The 15128-nt window shown below is 36.4% G+C and overlaps 3 protein-coding genes across 5 annotated transcripts; 1 reads left to right on the top strand and 2 right to left on the bottom strand.

The window, feature by feature from the left end:
- The first annotated feature begins 609 nt into the window (after positions 1-609).
- On the top strand, positions 610-3714 carry LOC108486110 (pentatricopeptide repeat-containing protein At4g04370). Its single transcript, XM_017789942.2, has one exon. It carries the CDS (start codon positions 755-757, stop codon positions 2999-3001), a length of 2247 nt encoding a protein of 748 aa, XP_017645431.1. The 5' UTR covers positions 610-754; the 3' UTR covers positions 3002-3714.
- On the bottom strand, positions 3204-6683 carry LOC108486111 (glycosyltransferase BC10-like). 2 transcript variants are annotated; one of them, XM_017789943.2, is made up of 11 exons: positions 6462-6683; positions 6016-6316; positions 5804-5920; positions 5612-5712; positions 5429-5500; positions 5199-5280; positions 4830-4910; positions 4377-4418; positions 4205-4264; positions 3939-4085; positions 3204-3765 (listed from the first exon to the last, which is right to left on the bottom strand). In XM_017789943.2, the coding sequence occupies exons 2-11, from the start codon at positions 6286-6288 to the stop codon at positions 3589-3591; spliced, it is 1152 nt and encodes a 383-aa protein (XP_017645432.1). In that variant the 5' UTR covers positions 6289-6316; positions 6462-6683; the 3' UTR covers positions 3204-3588. The 2 variants fall into 2 exon arrangements, with proteins under 2 accessions (XP_017645432.1, XP_017645433.1); XM_017789944.2 differs by having other exon boundaries at positions 6525-6683.
- A 143-nt stretch (positions 6684-6826) lies between these two features.
- On the bottom strand, positions 6827-13834 carry LOC108486109 (leucine--tRNA ligase, chloroplastic/mitochondrial). Of its 2 annotated transcripts, none has more exons than XM_017789940.2 (21): positions 13300-13834; positions 12975-13119; positions 12821-12877; positions 12297-12416; positions 12092-12196; positions 11747-11970; positions 11595-11661; positions 11359-11513; positions 10948-11212; positions 10643-10837; positions 10455-10534; positions 10066-10128; positions 9823-9904; positions 9269-9346; positions 9097-9198; positions 8805-8977; positions 8539-8716; positions 8185-8262; positions 7552-7683; positions 7079-7451; positions 6827-6983 (listed from the first exon to the last, which is right to left on the bottom strand). In XM_017789940.2, the coding sequence occupies exons 1-20, from the start codon at positions 13683-13685 to the stop codon at positions 7206-7208; spliced, it is 2931 nt and encodes a 976-aa protein (XP_017645429.1). In that variant the 5' UTR covers positions 13686-13834; the 3' UTR covers positions 6827-6983; positions 7079-7205. The 2 variants fall into 2 exon arrangements, with proteins under 2 accessions (XP_017645429.1, XP_017645430.1); XM_017789941.2 differs by having other exon boundaries at positions 7085-7451.
- Between the last annotated feature and the right edge of the window lie 1294 nt (positions 13835-15128).

The raw sequence follows: 15128 nt of genomic DNA, 5'->3' as shown, positions 1-15128 counted from the left end.
TTTAATATCTCAATTTTTTTGTCCAATTTAGTATTTAAACTCGTCAAATATTGTACAAATTATATCAAAATACTAACTCTTAGTTTTTATGAGAGGATAGAAATAATTAATGAATGACCAACACGAGACAGAAGGCATGAAATTTAAAGGTATGAATGACTTATTTATTTGGAGTTTTCTCTGTTTTGATTAACAATGTGCTTAAATTTTACTTATTAACTGTTAAGAAAGCATTATTTATCTTCACAGGAAATTTGTGTTAAAAATCATACTTTGTTATGCTTAAAGATTGGATATTGAAAAAATTTAAAATCTAAAACAAAATAAATTCATTATATTAAATTAAAAAATAATATTAAAAGTAAAAATATAATTAAATATATAAAATACAAAAAAATGTCATTTATCGATATTGGTCATATATCGATGATTTTTGTAACCTCGTAAAAAGCTAACACTACTAGTATATTAGAGTAATTTGTACAAGATTTAATAAATTTAAATACCAAATTAGATAAAAGAAAAATTTAAATACTGAATTAAGAAAAATGTGTGAAATTCATATAACAAATTGAAAATAAAAATTTAAAGTTAAAAGTAGGAAATATTAAATTTAGAAGCATATCGCTACAACTTAATTGCAATTAAAACTGCTACAAATAAGAACTAGAAATGCAAAGCTAAAAAGTTAATCTTTGTAAAACCTTCCAAGGATTCAAGATTTACGTGCCTATCAAGAGGTGTAAGATGAGTGATGAACAAAATTATATCCACTACAACTCCTAGCAGCACCACCAAATCATTTAATTCCATCATTAACCGTCTCTCCTCGCAAGGGTCCTACGATGAAGTGCTCTTCACCTACATTTCCATGCTCAAATCCAACACACCGCCTGATTCCTACACATTCCCCAGCCTCCTCAAAGCCTGCACCTCTCTAAACCTCTTTTCCCTAGGCCTTTCCATCCACCAACACATTGTGCATCATGGGTTTTCTTCAGATTCTTACACCGCATCTTCTTTGATTAATTTTTATGCGAAATTCGATCGCACCACGAATGCTCGCAAGGTTTTCGATAAAACGCCCAACAGAGATGTTGTTCCCTGGACTGCCATTATTGGCTGCTATTGTCGTGCTGGCGATCTGGACCATGCTTTTTCTATGTATAATGAAATGCGATGCAATGGGGTTGAGCCTAGTCCGGTTACTTTCTTAAGCTTACTCTCTGGAGCATTGAACTTTGCCTACGTACAAGCTTTACATGGCTGTGCGGTTTTATATGGCTTTGAATCGGCTATAACTTTGGGGAATTCGTTATTAAATGCATATATCAAATGTGGGAGTATTAGGGAAGCAAGAGGTTTGTTTGAATTTATGGACCAGAGAGATAAAATTTCATGGAATTCTTTGATTTCAGGTTATGCTCAGTTGGGGAATGTTGAAGGAATTTTGCAACTTTTATATAGAATGAAGGTAGAAAGTATGGACCCTGATCAGCAAACTTTTGGTTCTTTGCTTACTGCTGTGGCAGCACAGAGTAAGCTTGATATAGGAAGGATGGTGCATGGACAAATTTTAAGAGATGGGTTAGATTCAGATGCGCATGTTCAAACAGCACTTATAGTTATGTATTTAAGCTGTGGGAATGGTAATGCTGCATATCAGATTTTTGAAGAGGTACCTGAAAAAGATGTGGTTTTATGGACAGCAATGATCTCTGGGCTAGTGCAAAATACTTGTGCAGACAAGGCCCTGGCAGTTTTCTATGATATGTTAAAGTCAAGAGTAGTTCCATCCACTGCCACCATAACTAGTGCTCTTGCTGCTTGTGCACACCTGGGAGCTTTTAATTTAGGAACTTCCATCCATGCTTACCTTTTAAGGCAAGGATTGACAATAGATATTCCAGCCCAAAACTCTCTTCTTACCATGTATGCCAAGTGTGGTCATTTGGAGCAAAGTTGTGCAGTTTTTGAGAGGATGGATAGAAAGGATTCGGTCTCTTGGAATGCAATTATTGCCGGATGTGCCCAAAATGACTATTTATCTAAGGCCTTCTTCTTCTTCAGTAAAATGAGGTCAACCCTTCAAAAACCTGATTCAATAACTGTTGTCACCCTGCTTCAAATGTCTGCATCTACTGGTGCTCTCCATCAGGGGAAGTGGTTCCACAACTTTGTAATTAGAAGTTGTCTTAGGCCATGCATCTTGGTGGATACAGCTCTGGTGGACATGTATTGTAAATGTGGTGATTTAGACTCAGCTGTTAAGTGTTTTAGGGAGATGTTGCAATGGGACTTAATCTCATGGAGTACAATTATTGCTGGATATGGTAGTCATGGCAAAGGGGAGACAGCTTTAAGCATGTATTTTGAGCTTCTGCACTCTGGAATGAAACCAAATAAGGTGATTTTCCTTTCAATTCTCTCTGCCTGCAGTCACAATGGGCTTGTTGACCAGGGTCTGAGCATATTTGAGTCAATGTCTAGAGATTTTGGTGTTCAACCAGGAGTTGAGCACCATGCTTGCATTGTAGATCTCCTTTGTCGAGCTGGAAGGGTGGAGGAAGCTTATAACTTCTACAAGGGTAACTTCCTAGAGCCTGCTGCTGATGTTTTAAGCATGCTTCTTGATACCTGTCGAGCAAACGGTAACCTGGAACTGGGCAGCATTATTGCCCACGATGTCATCATGTTGAAGCCTAATAGTGCCGGAAACTATGTCCAGATAGCACACTGTTATGCTTCTATGAGTAGATGGAATCGCATGGGGGAAGCATGGACCCAAATGAGGTCCCTAGGCTTGAGAAAACTCCCGGGATGGAGTATTATTGACCTGCATGGCAGAGTTACCACATTTTTCTCCGGTCAAACTTCTCATCCAAAACATGAAGAAATAGTTGCAACACTGTTAATTCTGTGGTGGGAAATGAGTGAAGCGGGTGTGAACTTCAAGATGAAAGAAGTTCATGATATGTTCTTGGATGGATGGTTTTTATAAGAGGTACAATAAGATGTTGACTTTTGAGTATGAAAAAGGGAATATTACAAGCATTACATTCATGGTTTTGATTTCATATTTGATGTGGTTGAAGGTTTAGGTTTCTGACTGCAAATTTTGGGTCTTTGTGTTGAGTGTTATGGTTCATTGTTTAGGTGGATAAAGGGGTAAAAATAAATAAATTAACCTTCGCCGATATAAGTTATTTAGATAGGCCAAATGATCATTGAAATGACTAAATAATTATTGTAATTATGTAGTTATTACACTAAAATAATGATACAGAAGTAATAAAAATGTCGAGCTTTTCCTAGCCAGTAAACATATACGATCAATCAGACTTTTCCCGTCATTTAATTAGGGACACCAATAGCAATGGTGGTACCCAATTCCTGTACTATGTTTGATCTTCCAACTCTTTTATATGCCTCTCGAAATTCTGTTTTGAAACTAAAAGCTACTCTGCGTATACGGTAGTGTTGTACATCAGCAAAACTTTTAGCAGGCATTCTGCTTGCCACCCTAATTGTTCTTACAAGCGGATGAGCTGAGAGTTAGGTGGTGCGAGAAATTACGATTGGCAGTCACTAAGAATTGCCTAATAACGAGGAGGCGTCAAAGGGGCCAACCACCCCCTCGCTCAAGAGGCGCATGGCAGCTCCTCGCGAAAACTTCCTTGCAAATAAAAAGCAGGGAACAAATCTAGAGTTAGTTTGACACCACTCCGTCCGGGCTTCGCTCTCGTAGTGTACATGGTTGATATCCTGGTCAAATAAGCAAAACACGGTCAAAAATATGTTCAATACAGCACTAAGCAAAACTTGACTGTTAAAAGTTTCTTTGGCCAAAGTAGTGGAATTCATTTGAAGAAAGATATCAGGCCAATGCAAAAAATAAGTTGTCCAACAAGCAGTAGAAATGAGGCAAAATGACAAACCTTTATTTCTTTGAGTCGTTTAGGGCTTGCATCTGCATAGTTGAATGTTACAGGATGCCAAGCTTTGTTATCCATTTTTGTAGCAGATTGATTCCACAGTGTATAGGTCAGTGTTCTTTGTTCTATGTCACCTTCGAGCTCACTCATCTGACAAGAAAGAAAAAGAAAACAGTTGGAACAATTAGAAAATGTGATTCCGAATGTAACAAAATCAGAAAGCTATATATACAAACAAAGAGACCAATTTATATTGATTCTTTACTTACAGCAATCAACGTTGGCACATAATGTTCATCTGGGATACAATTGTGTTGCTTTTGAAGTTTCTGCCCAATCAAAAAGAAGTCATCAATCACATAAAAAGGGAAACATATTCTTGATCACAATACCCCAATCAGTCGGCCTAATTGCATTCATTTGGGGATTGAACTCGCTTACAAGATTCAGCTTTCCTTTACTGGTGTCCACAGCAGGGCGTCGCTGCAAACCAAGAAGAAAATTTAAATTTCAGATTGCAGTTCCATATGATCCAGCATGTGCTAACAGAACCTAAAAAATATCGTTGGGGAGTTGTGCATGGCATCAAACAGTTGTCCCATTGACTAGTTTAGAATATAGTTTTCAATTTATACTAGACTTAGCATAATTGATAAACATTTCAGAGCATACTTTTTACTTCAGTAAATCAAATCAAAAAAGGATATCACCAAAAAGAGTTTAGGATTACACCAAAAGAAGACCAGAATACTATCGTAACATTTATGCAGTAAAGCAGGAAGCTAAAGAAAGAAAAGAGCTCTATGAAGACAAAATTCGACGTCACAAATATTTCACAATAACAAAAGGAGATATCAAATTGAAAGTAAACACATGATATAATAAATTGCATACCTTGCAGAATTTCTTAAAAACTGGAAGAACAACCTCATCATCTACGACGACTTCAGCATGGCTCCTTACCAAAGATATCCACTGCAAATCCAAGGCAATTTAAATTCAATTGTGCACTGAAGCCGTAGAAATGCACATAATTATGACTGAAACATGAACAATCCATCCATTTGGCTACTGAAATCAGTTGGATTTGCAGTCAGGACGGGAAACAAAGGACACTTTATACAACAGCAATTATCAACATTAAAGCCAGTTTGGTTCGCACAAGGAATTAGACTGTGTATTAGGATGTTCTTGTTAAAGCTATTATGAAGTTCTATGAATTCGAGATCTGCAGTCAATTCATCAACATTCCGAATAAATAACCTGAGATCCTTTTCGCCACTTGTCCCTTGGTATTACCGGAGCCATTTTTGGGTGGTAACGCCCATCCTTCAAATCAAGAAAGCTGCAAAACAAGATTTTCATTTCTTCAAATCAAAACAAGGACTTGTTTAAAACTAATACAACTTTCTTTCCCCAGATGTACAAAATACAAAGGAAAATCAATGAATCAATGCTTGGCACCTCAAGAATGAAAAAGGCCCGCCATCTACCTGTCCACGAAACTCCTAGAAGAAGCCATAAGATATCTATAGATATAGCTGAAGTTGTATAGAGGAACACAACTGCACAAAGATAAAACAACTTGCTATTAAAAAAAAAAAAAAGCCCTTCATTTAATTAATTATAATATAAACAAAAATACCCATCAAGGTAATTAGTTAAAAAGTCCAGACCTGTCAGAGAGAAGAACAAATCTTTGATTCGCAGGATCCTGTAGAGCAGTTGCAAGTAACAATCTTTCAGCTTCTATCATACTTGATTCTCCCCATGCTACCTGCAACAAAAAATATAAGGTCACCCATATCATTTTTTATTGAGCTTTTTTTTTTTTTTTTTAAAGTTTAAATCTTTTAACGAGTAATCACCTGAATGCTATCAGTCAATTGCCGGTTATAAAAGAAATGCGATCGAGAAGTCGTCTCGTCGAAGATGAAGCCAGGGGCGGAGTGTATATAAATGGAGAAATTGGCTGCGTCAGCGTTCTGTAAGGAAGTTCCACATCAAAATTAGCTGAAGTATGAAAAAGGCAGGGGGGTTTTTCGGGGGGGGGAGGGAGGAGTAAAAGAGGGAAACGAACCTCGAAAAAGCTACCCCAGAGAAAATCGAGAGGGAGGTTGAGGCGGGCCAGGAAGAGAAAAGCGATCTTAGGGGGACCATTGAAGTTGTAGCGAGGAATACGAGATCTCCAACGGGTACGAGAGAGAGAGTTAGTAGGAGAAGAGATGTCGGGGGAGAAATGGAGGCGGAGGAGAGCGATGAAGCAAAGAGCGAAGGATAGGAAGACCACGAGTTTCCAGCCTAACCAGATAACATGGCGCACTAGTACCGGAGCGACGGCTTTCTTCGTCATGCTTCTTCCGGCGGCAACCGATCACTGCCTACTCAAGATCAAGCCTTTTATCAGCATCTTCATAAATTATATCATTAATTAGCATAAATAATCCAATCATCAATCAACAAGTTTCAAGAAAACAAGGTCAGGAAAGAGAAGATAAACGTGTTCACAATGAAGGGTTTTTATACCCATAGCTACAGCTAGAGAGAAACAGAGACAGAGCATTTTAAAATTAAAAAATTAAGAATTACTGCGTGCGTAGGTTATTAGGTTGCGTTGGGTCGGGATTATTCCAATCTATTGTCTCGCCCACGTCAACTCCGAAATTGTCGTTTTGGGTTGGTTTATTAATTTCATTTTCCCACTTACCGACGCCACCGGCCACCGCCATTAAAATAGGTTGGGCTCATGGTTGTTAGCCCATTTTTCCTTCAAAGGTAAGTTAATGTATAACATGAACCAATGCCATCAAGTTGTTGGGTTTTGGGTGACGGATAAAATTAAAATCTTTAAGTTACAGATTCAGAGACAAAGGAATCTTCGGATTTTGCAATTTTGCACACCAAGATCATGAGATATTTATATTTGGCTTTAAAATGTTACAACAAGTATCATCTATCTATATATAAACATGTAATTCCAATTTAACGGATGTCTAAACCCTAAAGCCAAAGATCCAAAGACCAATCCTGTAGGGAGCTGTCCTGTTCCTGTAAAAAGAAAAAAAGAAAAAAGAAAACAGCTGTTTTAATGTTCAAAGCTTGTCAAATCTGTTTGTATGATTTAAAACTTGAAATGTTAGAACCTGTACTCTTTAATATATGCACTAGTTTGCATTTGCAACGTGGATGCAAGGATGCTGTACTCAAAACTGTTTGGGATCTCTGCATTTAAAAATGTGGGGCACATATATAAATGCTGGTGCACGAAAATTATTGGATGCTTCCTGCCTTGACGTTTTGACGATCCAATATAACGTTTAAGATCTTTCCAGGAACAAAGATTCTCTTTTTGATCGGTTTCCCATTGAGATATTTTGAGAGTTTCTCGTCTTGTGAAGCTAATGTAAATGCATCCTCCTCTGAACATCCTTTTTCGACCTGAATTGTACCTCTAGTCTTGCCATTTATCTGGACAGGTAGTACGACGGTTGATTCCTTCAAGTATGCAGGATCAGCCTGTCATCGGAGTATGAATAAGATTTGAGGCCTGTAGCAGGTGATTCTACAAATACGAGTAGTAAAATTATGTAAATATAAATTTGAACAGAAATCATACCTTAGGGAAGGCCTCGTATGCTATTGAATCTGGATGACCAAGGCGAGACCAAATCTCCTCAGCCATGTGAGGTGCATAAGGTGAAAGCAACAAGACAAATGCTTCAATAATTGCTTTTGGCTGCTTATCCCACTGATGGCATGAATTGAAAGAAGAAATCAGATCACAAATACACAAACAAAAGCATCAAACAGAAAACTGAAGAATATGGAGGTGGCATTCTCGTAGACATCACACGAAAAGTGATTTAACAGGACCTAACTAAAGAAAATGTTAAAAATGACTGAAGGCAATTGCCCCAAAATAAAATCTTCCCAAGAATGGTGCATAAGAGTGGGCCTTTGCAGATTAGCAGATAAACAACTTATGTAGGTAGATCACAAGCATATTCAACTTTGCTTCAGACCTGACACTGTACTTTTAACACCAACTACCCCCACAACATCACAAGGTAATTAAAAGCCAAGGAAGTACTATTCCTTAAAAAAATACATATAAAAAACATCAAGAAGAGGAAAGTATTCATGTTATTTATTCTATGTGTACCAAAACAGTATAAGGATCTGCCTGTATATAGCAAAAGAGAAAAAGACCAAAAAAAGGGTCGAGCTTCATTTTCTCAATAAATAAAACCTTATATGCTGCATTAATGAACTCCATCATTGCAGAAATTCCAGTGTTGAACCTTGTCCCTTCGATTTCCTCTGTCACCTGATTAAAAATTTAATCTTCTCTCAGAAAGCTACCAAGGATCTTAGGTTTCAATATTCTTGTTAGTTGTGCACTCATAAATGGCTAAATTGATGAAATTCCTTCTGGATCACACTGGTAAAGTATTATCTGATCTGGAGAATTCCTGGGTTATTTAACATAAAGGCATAGTAAATTGGTCATTATAAACCATCTATAAAGACTATAATCCTGTAGGAAGTGTATACTTCTTTGCAGATAATGCAACATTGCCTTCAAAAGAGTGTAGAACATGACCTTAGCTATGCATTTATGGAGTGTGCGAAGCTGTTCCATAGTAGGTTCCTCATCAGTAACCAATGTTCCATCCTTGAATGCACCATGATGTAAGGGTGAGCCAACAATCAGCCTCCAAGTTCGTCCCAAAAATCGATGGACCCCTTCAATGCCACTAGTATTCCATGTTTTTGAGTCTCTACAAGCAAAATGCAATAGGCATCTTTGTTGGGTTCCCTCATTATAAATGATGAAAAAATACTAAAATAAATCCAACCAAATATTACCGAAATGGTCCCATGAACATTTCATATAATCGAAGAGAATCTGCACCATATTCAGAAACGACATCATCAGGATTGACAACATTTCCCCTACTTTTACTCATTTTATGAGCACGTGCAATCAAACGAATGTTTGGGCTGTCTTTCAACACAAAAAACTCCCCAGACTTCACAACCTACAAAGGAAATCACAGAATATAACAAGATGACTGCCAGAATTTATAGGCTCATATTCAGTACAGCAAGTGAACAACAAAGGAAACGGAACCATATCAAAACATGTTGAAAAACTTACTCTTTCCTCTGAAATGTTTTCTTGAAGGTATTCACCTAAGTCATCAGCAGAGTCTGCAGATATATAGTTTCCATCTGTGTCTTTGCAAGCCGTGTATTGAACCTGCCACTCCAAGCATAAGAAAAGCTTCGATTGTATTATCACTTTACTATGTACAAGAAAGTTTGCTTACTTCCCCAAGAATAATCCCCTGGTTTATGACACATTTGAAAGGCTCTTTGGTTGATACAACACCAATGTCATATAGAACCTGAAATATAGAATCAGAAAGCCGTATCAGCAATGTGTAGAAATAAAATTAGACAGTTTTGATTTCCAAAAAGAAAACCAAACAGTTTGTTCTCGCTCTTAGGCAGCACACAATCAAGTTAGGACTGCATGTCCCTCTGTATCTCTACAGAACTTTCCAGTCATAAGAACAGCATTACCCTGGTTGAATATGAGAATAGTAGCAGAAAGACAACTGATCTTTTATGTTGAGGCTCTAAATATGTTAAATTTGGTCCTATATTAGCCCAAAACATAAATACTTTAGTAGCAATCCTGTGTAAAATATTTTAGAAGGAAGACTTGTTTTTCATCCAAGGTAGCATCATTCAATAGAAAATAAAACAAAAAGAATGTTCAATCATGTTCTATAAACAGTTCTACATGTGAAGTGGCCCTTGGCCATCACTTTGGAAACCATTCGTGCATATTTTCATAAACAATAGAATCCAGACTTACCTTGTGCCAGAACCTTGAATAAAGTAAATGGAGAACAGCATGCTCAGCACCACCAACATAGACATCAACTGGGCTCCAATACCTAGATGTAGAGATATAATTAAGGAAAGCAAAGAAACAAGGCAATAAAATGCACAGAAAAGCTTTCTTAGGTTCTTCATGAAAACCTGACGACAAAAATAAATTTTGTTATAGAGAGAAAACTTTGAGAATTCATGTCAAACGATGAAAAGATGCCCTTACTTTTCTTTTGCCTTATCAACTAATTCATTGGAGTTTTTGGGGTCCATAAATCTCAAATAGTACCTGAACAAAGATGGAAAAGTATGAGACAACAACATTCTACCAAAATAACAATAAAAGACTACATTGATTTTTCCATCAAGCCAACATGAACCAGCAAGCATTCTCTTATAATATCAATAGAGATTCCCAACTTTCAGTTTCATATTCCACAATTTTTTAGATGACCTTTATCTTAAAGAAGATATCCCTATTTCATTATCTTACATCTTCCTTATGAAGCATCCAAGGCATTTCTAAGAAGAAAGAAAAAAGGGTAGAAGAAGCAACTACTGAAGAGATGTTTACTGATAGAATTAAACTACGGAAGGTAATTACTGGTGCTTTACCAGCAAGAGCCAGCCCATTGCGGCATCGTGTTTGTTTCTCTCGTGGCAGGTTTCCCAGATGAAGGATCTATAGTTTTGACCTGAGATAGATTAAGGGATCAAAATTAATGCATGATTAACCATATCATTAGCATAAGTACGAGGATAGGTGAATGAAATAATAAAAGAACCAAGGGCTAAGATTGTACCCAAGACACAGCTTTGGACAGTGGTGGTTCCCCTGTTCCACTTGGAGTAAAATCATCCAATTCAGGAAGGGTAAGGGGCAGTTCAGATTCAAGAACTGGAAAGCTCTCACCACTATCTTCTAAGAAGATGACTGGGATAGGTTCCCCCCAATATCGTTGCCGAGCAAAAAGCCAGTCCCTCAACTTGTAGTTCACCTAATAGATAAAACAACTGCTTAAGCGAACAATGACAGAAATATACATGATTATGGTCATATCCATCCCATTTCACTGACAAAATGTTTCAGGTAACCAAGTAAAGTAACCTTTTTCTTCCCCTTCCCAACTTTCTCTGCCCACTCAATAACTCTGTAAGCTGCTTCTTTGCTTGACAAGCCATTGATGTCAAGGCCCACCTTCAAATTTGAAGAATTAACAATGATACCTTCTCCTGAATAAGCCTTCCCAGATTCAAAACAACTTCCATTATTGGGTGTCACAACCCATTTGATTGGAATATTAAACCTTGAGGCAAACTGATGGTCACGAGCATCATGTGCAGGGACAGCCATAATTGCTCCAGTTCCGTAACTGCACAAATAAAATTTTGTTTTTTTCTTGTGAATTGGTAAAAATTGTCCATATCAGATTTTATTCTAGAGAAAACAGACAAATGGGCAGCATAAAAGCATCACCAATTCATAACAAATACAAATGGAGAATCAAGTAAAACACACCTCCCCAACACATAATCTGCAACCCATACTGGAATTGGTTCCCCACTTGTTGGATTTTTGGCACAGCAACCACTGAAGACTCCTGTTTTCTCCTTCTGAAGTTCAGTCCTTTCAAGATCACTCTTTCTAGAGGCAATGTCTTGATATTCCTCCACCTGAATTGTAAGATTCATTGTCCTCAAGTTACTGATGTTACTAAAAGAAAATGGTAGGTTAGAAAGGAAACAGTAACATACACTTTCCCTTTGCTCTGTAGATACTATTGATGACAAAAGGGTATACTCCGGTGCCACGACTAAGTACCTGCATACAAATAACCGGTGAGAATAAAATTCTTCAACTATTATATTGAAATAAAGACACCTAAGAACAGGGGGCAGGGAAATACGTTGCACCAAATATGGTATCAGGCCTGGTAGTATAGATTGTAATTTTCATGTCTGTTTCCCTTCCATCACTGTCAAGAACACAAAATTCAACTTCAGCACCCTCTGACCTCCCAATCCAGTTCTTTTGCATTTCTTTGATACTTTCAGGCCAGTCAAGTTCATCTAAATCTTCAAGAAGACGATCGGCATAAGCAGTAATCTTCAGCATCCATTGCCGCATTGGCTGCTTGGTAATAAACAATGACACTGTAAAATATTAAACATTCACAAAAACCTGGGAATAAGAGAAGTCTCTAAACTTAGAAAACTAGAGACACAGAGCAGAAATAATGAAACTAACATACCTTTCTGATAACAGGATGACCCCCACGCTCACTGACACCATCCACGACCTCCTCATTTGCAAGAACAGTGCCAAGAGCTGGACACCAATTAACCGGTACTTCAGCCTGAGCTTAGATTTAGATCAACCATCAGATTGAGCATTGATTGGGGATGTACTAAAATAATAATAGGAATAATGAACTCGAAACTAGTCATAAGCCAGACCTGGTAGGCCAATCCTCTCTTTAACAATTGAAGAAAGATCCATTGGGTCCATTTATAGTACTGAGGTTCTATGGTGGATATTTCACGCTCCCAGTCATATGAGAAACCCAATGATTTAAGCTGCAAGTAAATGATCGGGTAAGAGGCTATTCAAGCTAATCACAAAGATGAGCAGAGCTATCAAACCAACTGCCAAGATGACCAGAAATTGGCAGACTTAAGAAGCTATACATAAAGAAAACAATAAAAGCTTCTGAGAAAGAAGCTTTCTCATAATGACCAACTAAATGGGTTACATTTACAAGTCTTTGCCTCTTTGAAAGTGGAAGACTTTGACCATATATTTCATTCTTTTTCTCAAAATAAACACAGAATCAAATACCGTCTCTATATATAATTGATTGGTAATAAAAATGAGAAACATGCAAGACAGTAAGATGTAACTTCTAAAATCTCTACTATCAACAATTCATCATATACATTTCACATAAATTTGATCTCCAAGCATAACAAAAAGTAATAACCTGGGAGCGGAAGCGATTAATGTTCCTCAATGTTGTGAGCTTTGGGTGAGTTCCAGTCTGCCAACCACATTATGAAAGCAATTAATAAATTAAAAACAGAATCATGGCATTGCACAATAATGAGAATTACCTAATCAACGATTTCAACACAAACCTCAATTGCATATTGCTCAGCAGGCAATCCAAAAGCATCCCATCCCATTGGATGCAACACATTGTAACCTTGCATTCGTTTGAACCTAGCAAGAATGTCTGTGGCCGTATATCCCAGTGGGTGCCCAACATGCAATCCAGCTCCACTGCAAACATTTAACACAAACCTTCATTCAAAAGAACTCACTAAAAAGAAGAAGAAGAAAAAAAAAAAGACCCCTCAGGCCTCAAGGGGAATGCAACTCCCTGAACTATCCAGTTCCTACATATTTATCAGTGGAACTCCAAGCAATGAAAATACAACCATTAAAAATAGAGAAATGGACCTGGGATAAGGGAACATGTCAAGGACATAAAACTTAGGTTTAGAAGTATCAACATCATTAGGTGTACGAAAGGTTCGATTTTGTTCCCAATAACGCTGCCATTTGGGCTCAATTTCATCAAACGGATATGCCCTTTTCACAAGCAGTGGCTTCTGTTTTTGCTCCGCTTCAACTTCACTTATGGAGCTCCTGGTTCTACTCCTGCTAACTCCGAAACAACCATAACGTAAAAGAGTATGCTTTTTATACAGAAACGAAGGACTAACGTGGGCAGGTTTCAAATTTCTTGGGAATGGAAGAAGACTTCTGCTTGAAAAGAGAAACGTAGGATGAGTGAGAGGAGGAGAGTGAGGAAATGGTTGGATTTTAGTATGGGTTAAATTCATTTTCTGGTCATGAAATTAAGGCTCAAAGAAGAGAAGAAAGACGTAGCCTTGAAAGAGTGAGAAGAGGTTGCAGAGGAAACAGAATGGGGATAATGTTGGGGATAAACAAACTGATTGGTTGTTCCTAACTTGGGCCCTAATATTTGCCTTTCTAAGAAATTTCTGGGCCCAACAATGGTTTTTTCTTATACAATATTGGATATGGAGTAGAGGTAACATATTCGAACTCATGCGAAATTGGTCTTTGATAACAATTTGAACCACTACTCCATATAAGTCAAATATCTCAATATAACACTTCGATAATTTTTTATAGTAGAAAAAAATATGAAAACTATACATGATTTTTAATTCAAAGTGTAATATCATACGCAAATCTTGATTTTGTATAATTTTATACATAAAATTTTATTTAATTCAGTTTTCACAAATTATTGACAATATTATCAAATTAGCACCATTTTATATTGATATTACACAAATAAATATATTAGACAAATATGAAATTAAATATATGTATTCATTTTTTTGAATGTGTACAATTGAATCAAAATTAAATTTTCATGTATACATATGAACTATAATTCAAGTTTCATGTATATGATTGTACCAAATCAAATTTCATGCATCATATTGCATATTAAACCAAAGTTCATATATAAATTTGATATTTATCCTATATATATTCATCCAAATTTAAAGGTTCCGTTGACATTTGAAAGGATTTAAAATGGAGTGAAGTAAAAATTTAGACTTTAAATGAATCGAGCTAAAGCTTCAATATTTAAAACTTGAATCTATTAAAAATATTTAAGTTTATAATTTAATTTTCCTTTTATATACCATTATGTATTTTATATTATATAAAAATTAAATATATTATATTAAAAGAGTCGAAACTATTTTTTTTAAAAAGACTCGACTTTGATTTTGAAAATGAAAACGAACATGGAAGTCGCCACCAATCATTTTTTATGAGGTGTAATCAGATCACCTCGTAATTTAATCATTTTAATAAGAATTTTAATTTATTAAAACGATTATTTTGGTCTACGAAATTCAGAAAAATGGGTTCAGGAGTCGGTTACGTACGAGGAAGTATTAGCACCCTCGTAACGCCCAAAATTGATACCTAGTTGATTAATTAATGTGTTAGTGTCGAGAATTGAGAATTTAAAAAGATTTTTAAAAAATACAATCCTTTGTTAATATATTATTTAGTTGAAAATTTTTCGAGAAAAGGACATATTTCATGTTAATCGAGAAAATAAATTACGTCCCGTAAGTTAAGACACAATGTCTTAAATTCCCGATACGCGAATAAACGCAAAAAAAATTATTTTAAAAGATGTTTGACTATCTCGGTTTTAAAAGAAATATCATATACCGTGAGTTAGGACACGACCTTCTCTTAATTCCCGAGATTAAAAAAATAATTAAAGA

This window comes from Gossypium arboreum, chromosome 6 (genome assembly GCF_025698485.1).
Source record: "Gossypium arboreum isolate Shixiya-1 chromosome 6, ASM2569848v2, whole genome shotgun sequence".
Classification (NCBI taxonomy): Eukaryota; Viridiplantae; Streptophyta; class Magnoliopsida; order Malvales; family Malvaceae; genus Gossypium; species Gossypium arboreum.
Note: the sequence above shows the minus strand (reverse complement) of the source record. Positions and strands in the feature narration are given on the sequence as shown.

Excerpts from the sequence above, each read along its gene's own strand:
- LOC108486110 (XM_017789942.2), top strand. The coding sequence starts at position 755 with ATGAACAAAATTATATCCACTACAACTCCTAGCAGCACCACCAAATCA.
- LOC108486111 (XM_017789943.2), bottom strand. The coding sequence starts at position 6,288 with ATGACGAAGAAAGCCGTCGCTCCGGTACTAGTGCGCCATGTTATCTGG. Across the intron at positions 4,265-4,376 it reads GTAAAGGAAAGCTGAATCTT|AAACTTCAAAAGCAACACAA; the intron begins GTAAGCGAGTTC and ends TTGATTGGGCAG. Across the intron at positions 3,766-3,938 it reads AACGACTCAAAGAAATAAAG|GATATCAACCATGTACACTA; the intron begins GTTTGTCATTTT and ends TTATTTGACCAG.
- LOC108486109 (XM_017789940.2), bottom strand. The coding sequence starts at position 13,685 with ATGAATTTAACCCATACTAAAATCCAACCATTTCCTCACTCTCCTCCT. Across the intron at positions 12,197-12,296 it reads AGAGAGGATTGGCCTACCAG|GCTGAAGTACCGGTTAATTG; the intron begins GTCTGGCTTATG and ends ATCTAAGCTCAG. Across the intron at positions 9,199-9,268 it reads AGGGGATTATTCTTGGGGAA|GTTCAATACACGGCTTGCAA; the intron begins GTAAGCAAACTT and ends TTGGAGTGGCAG.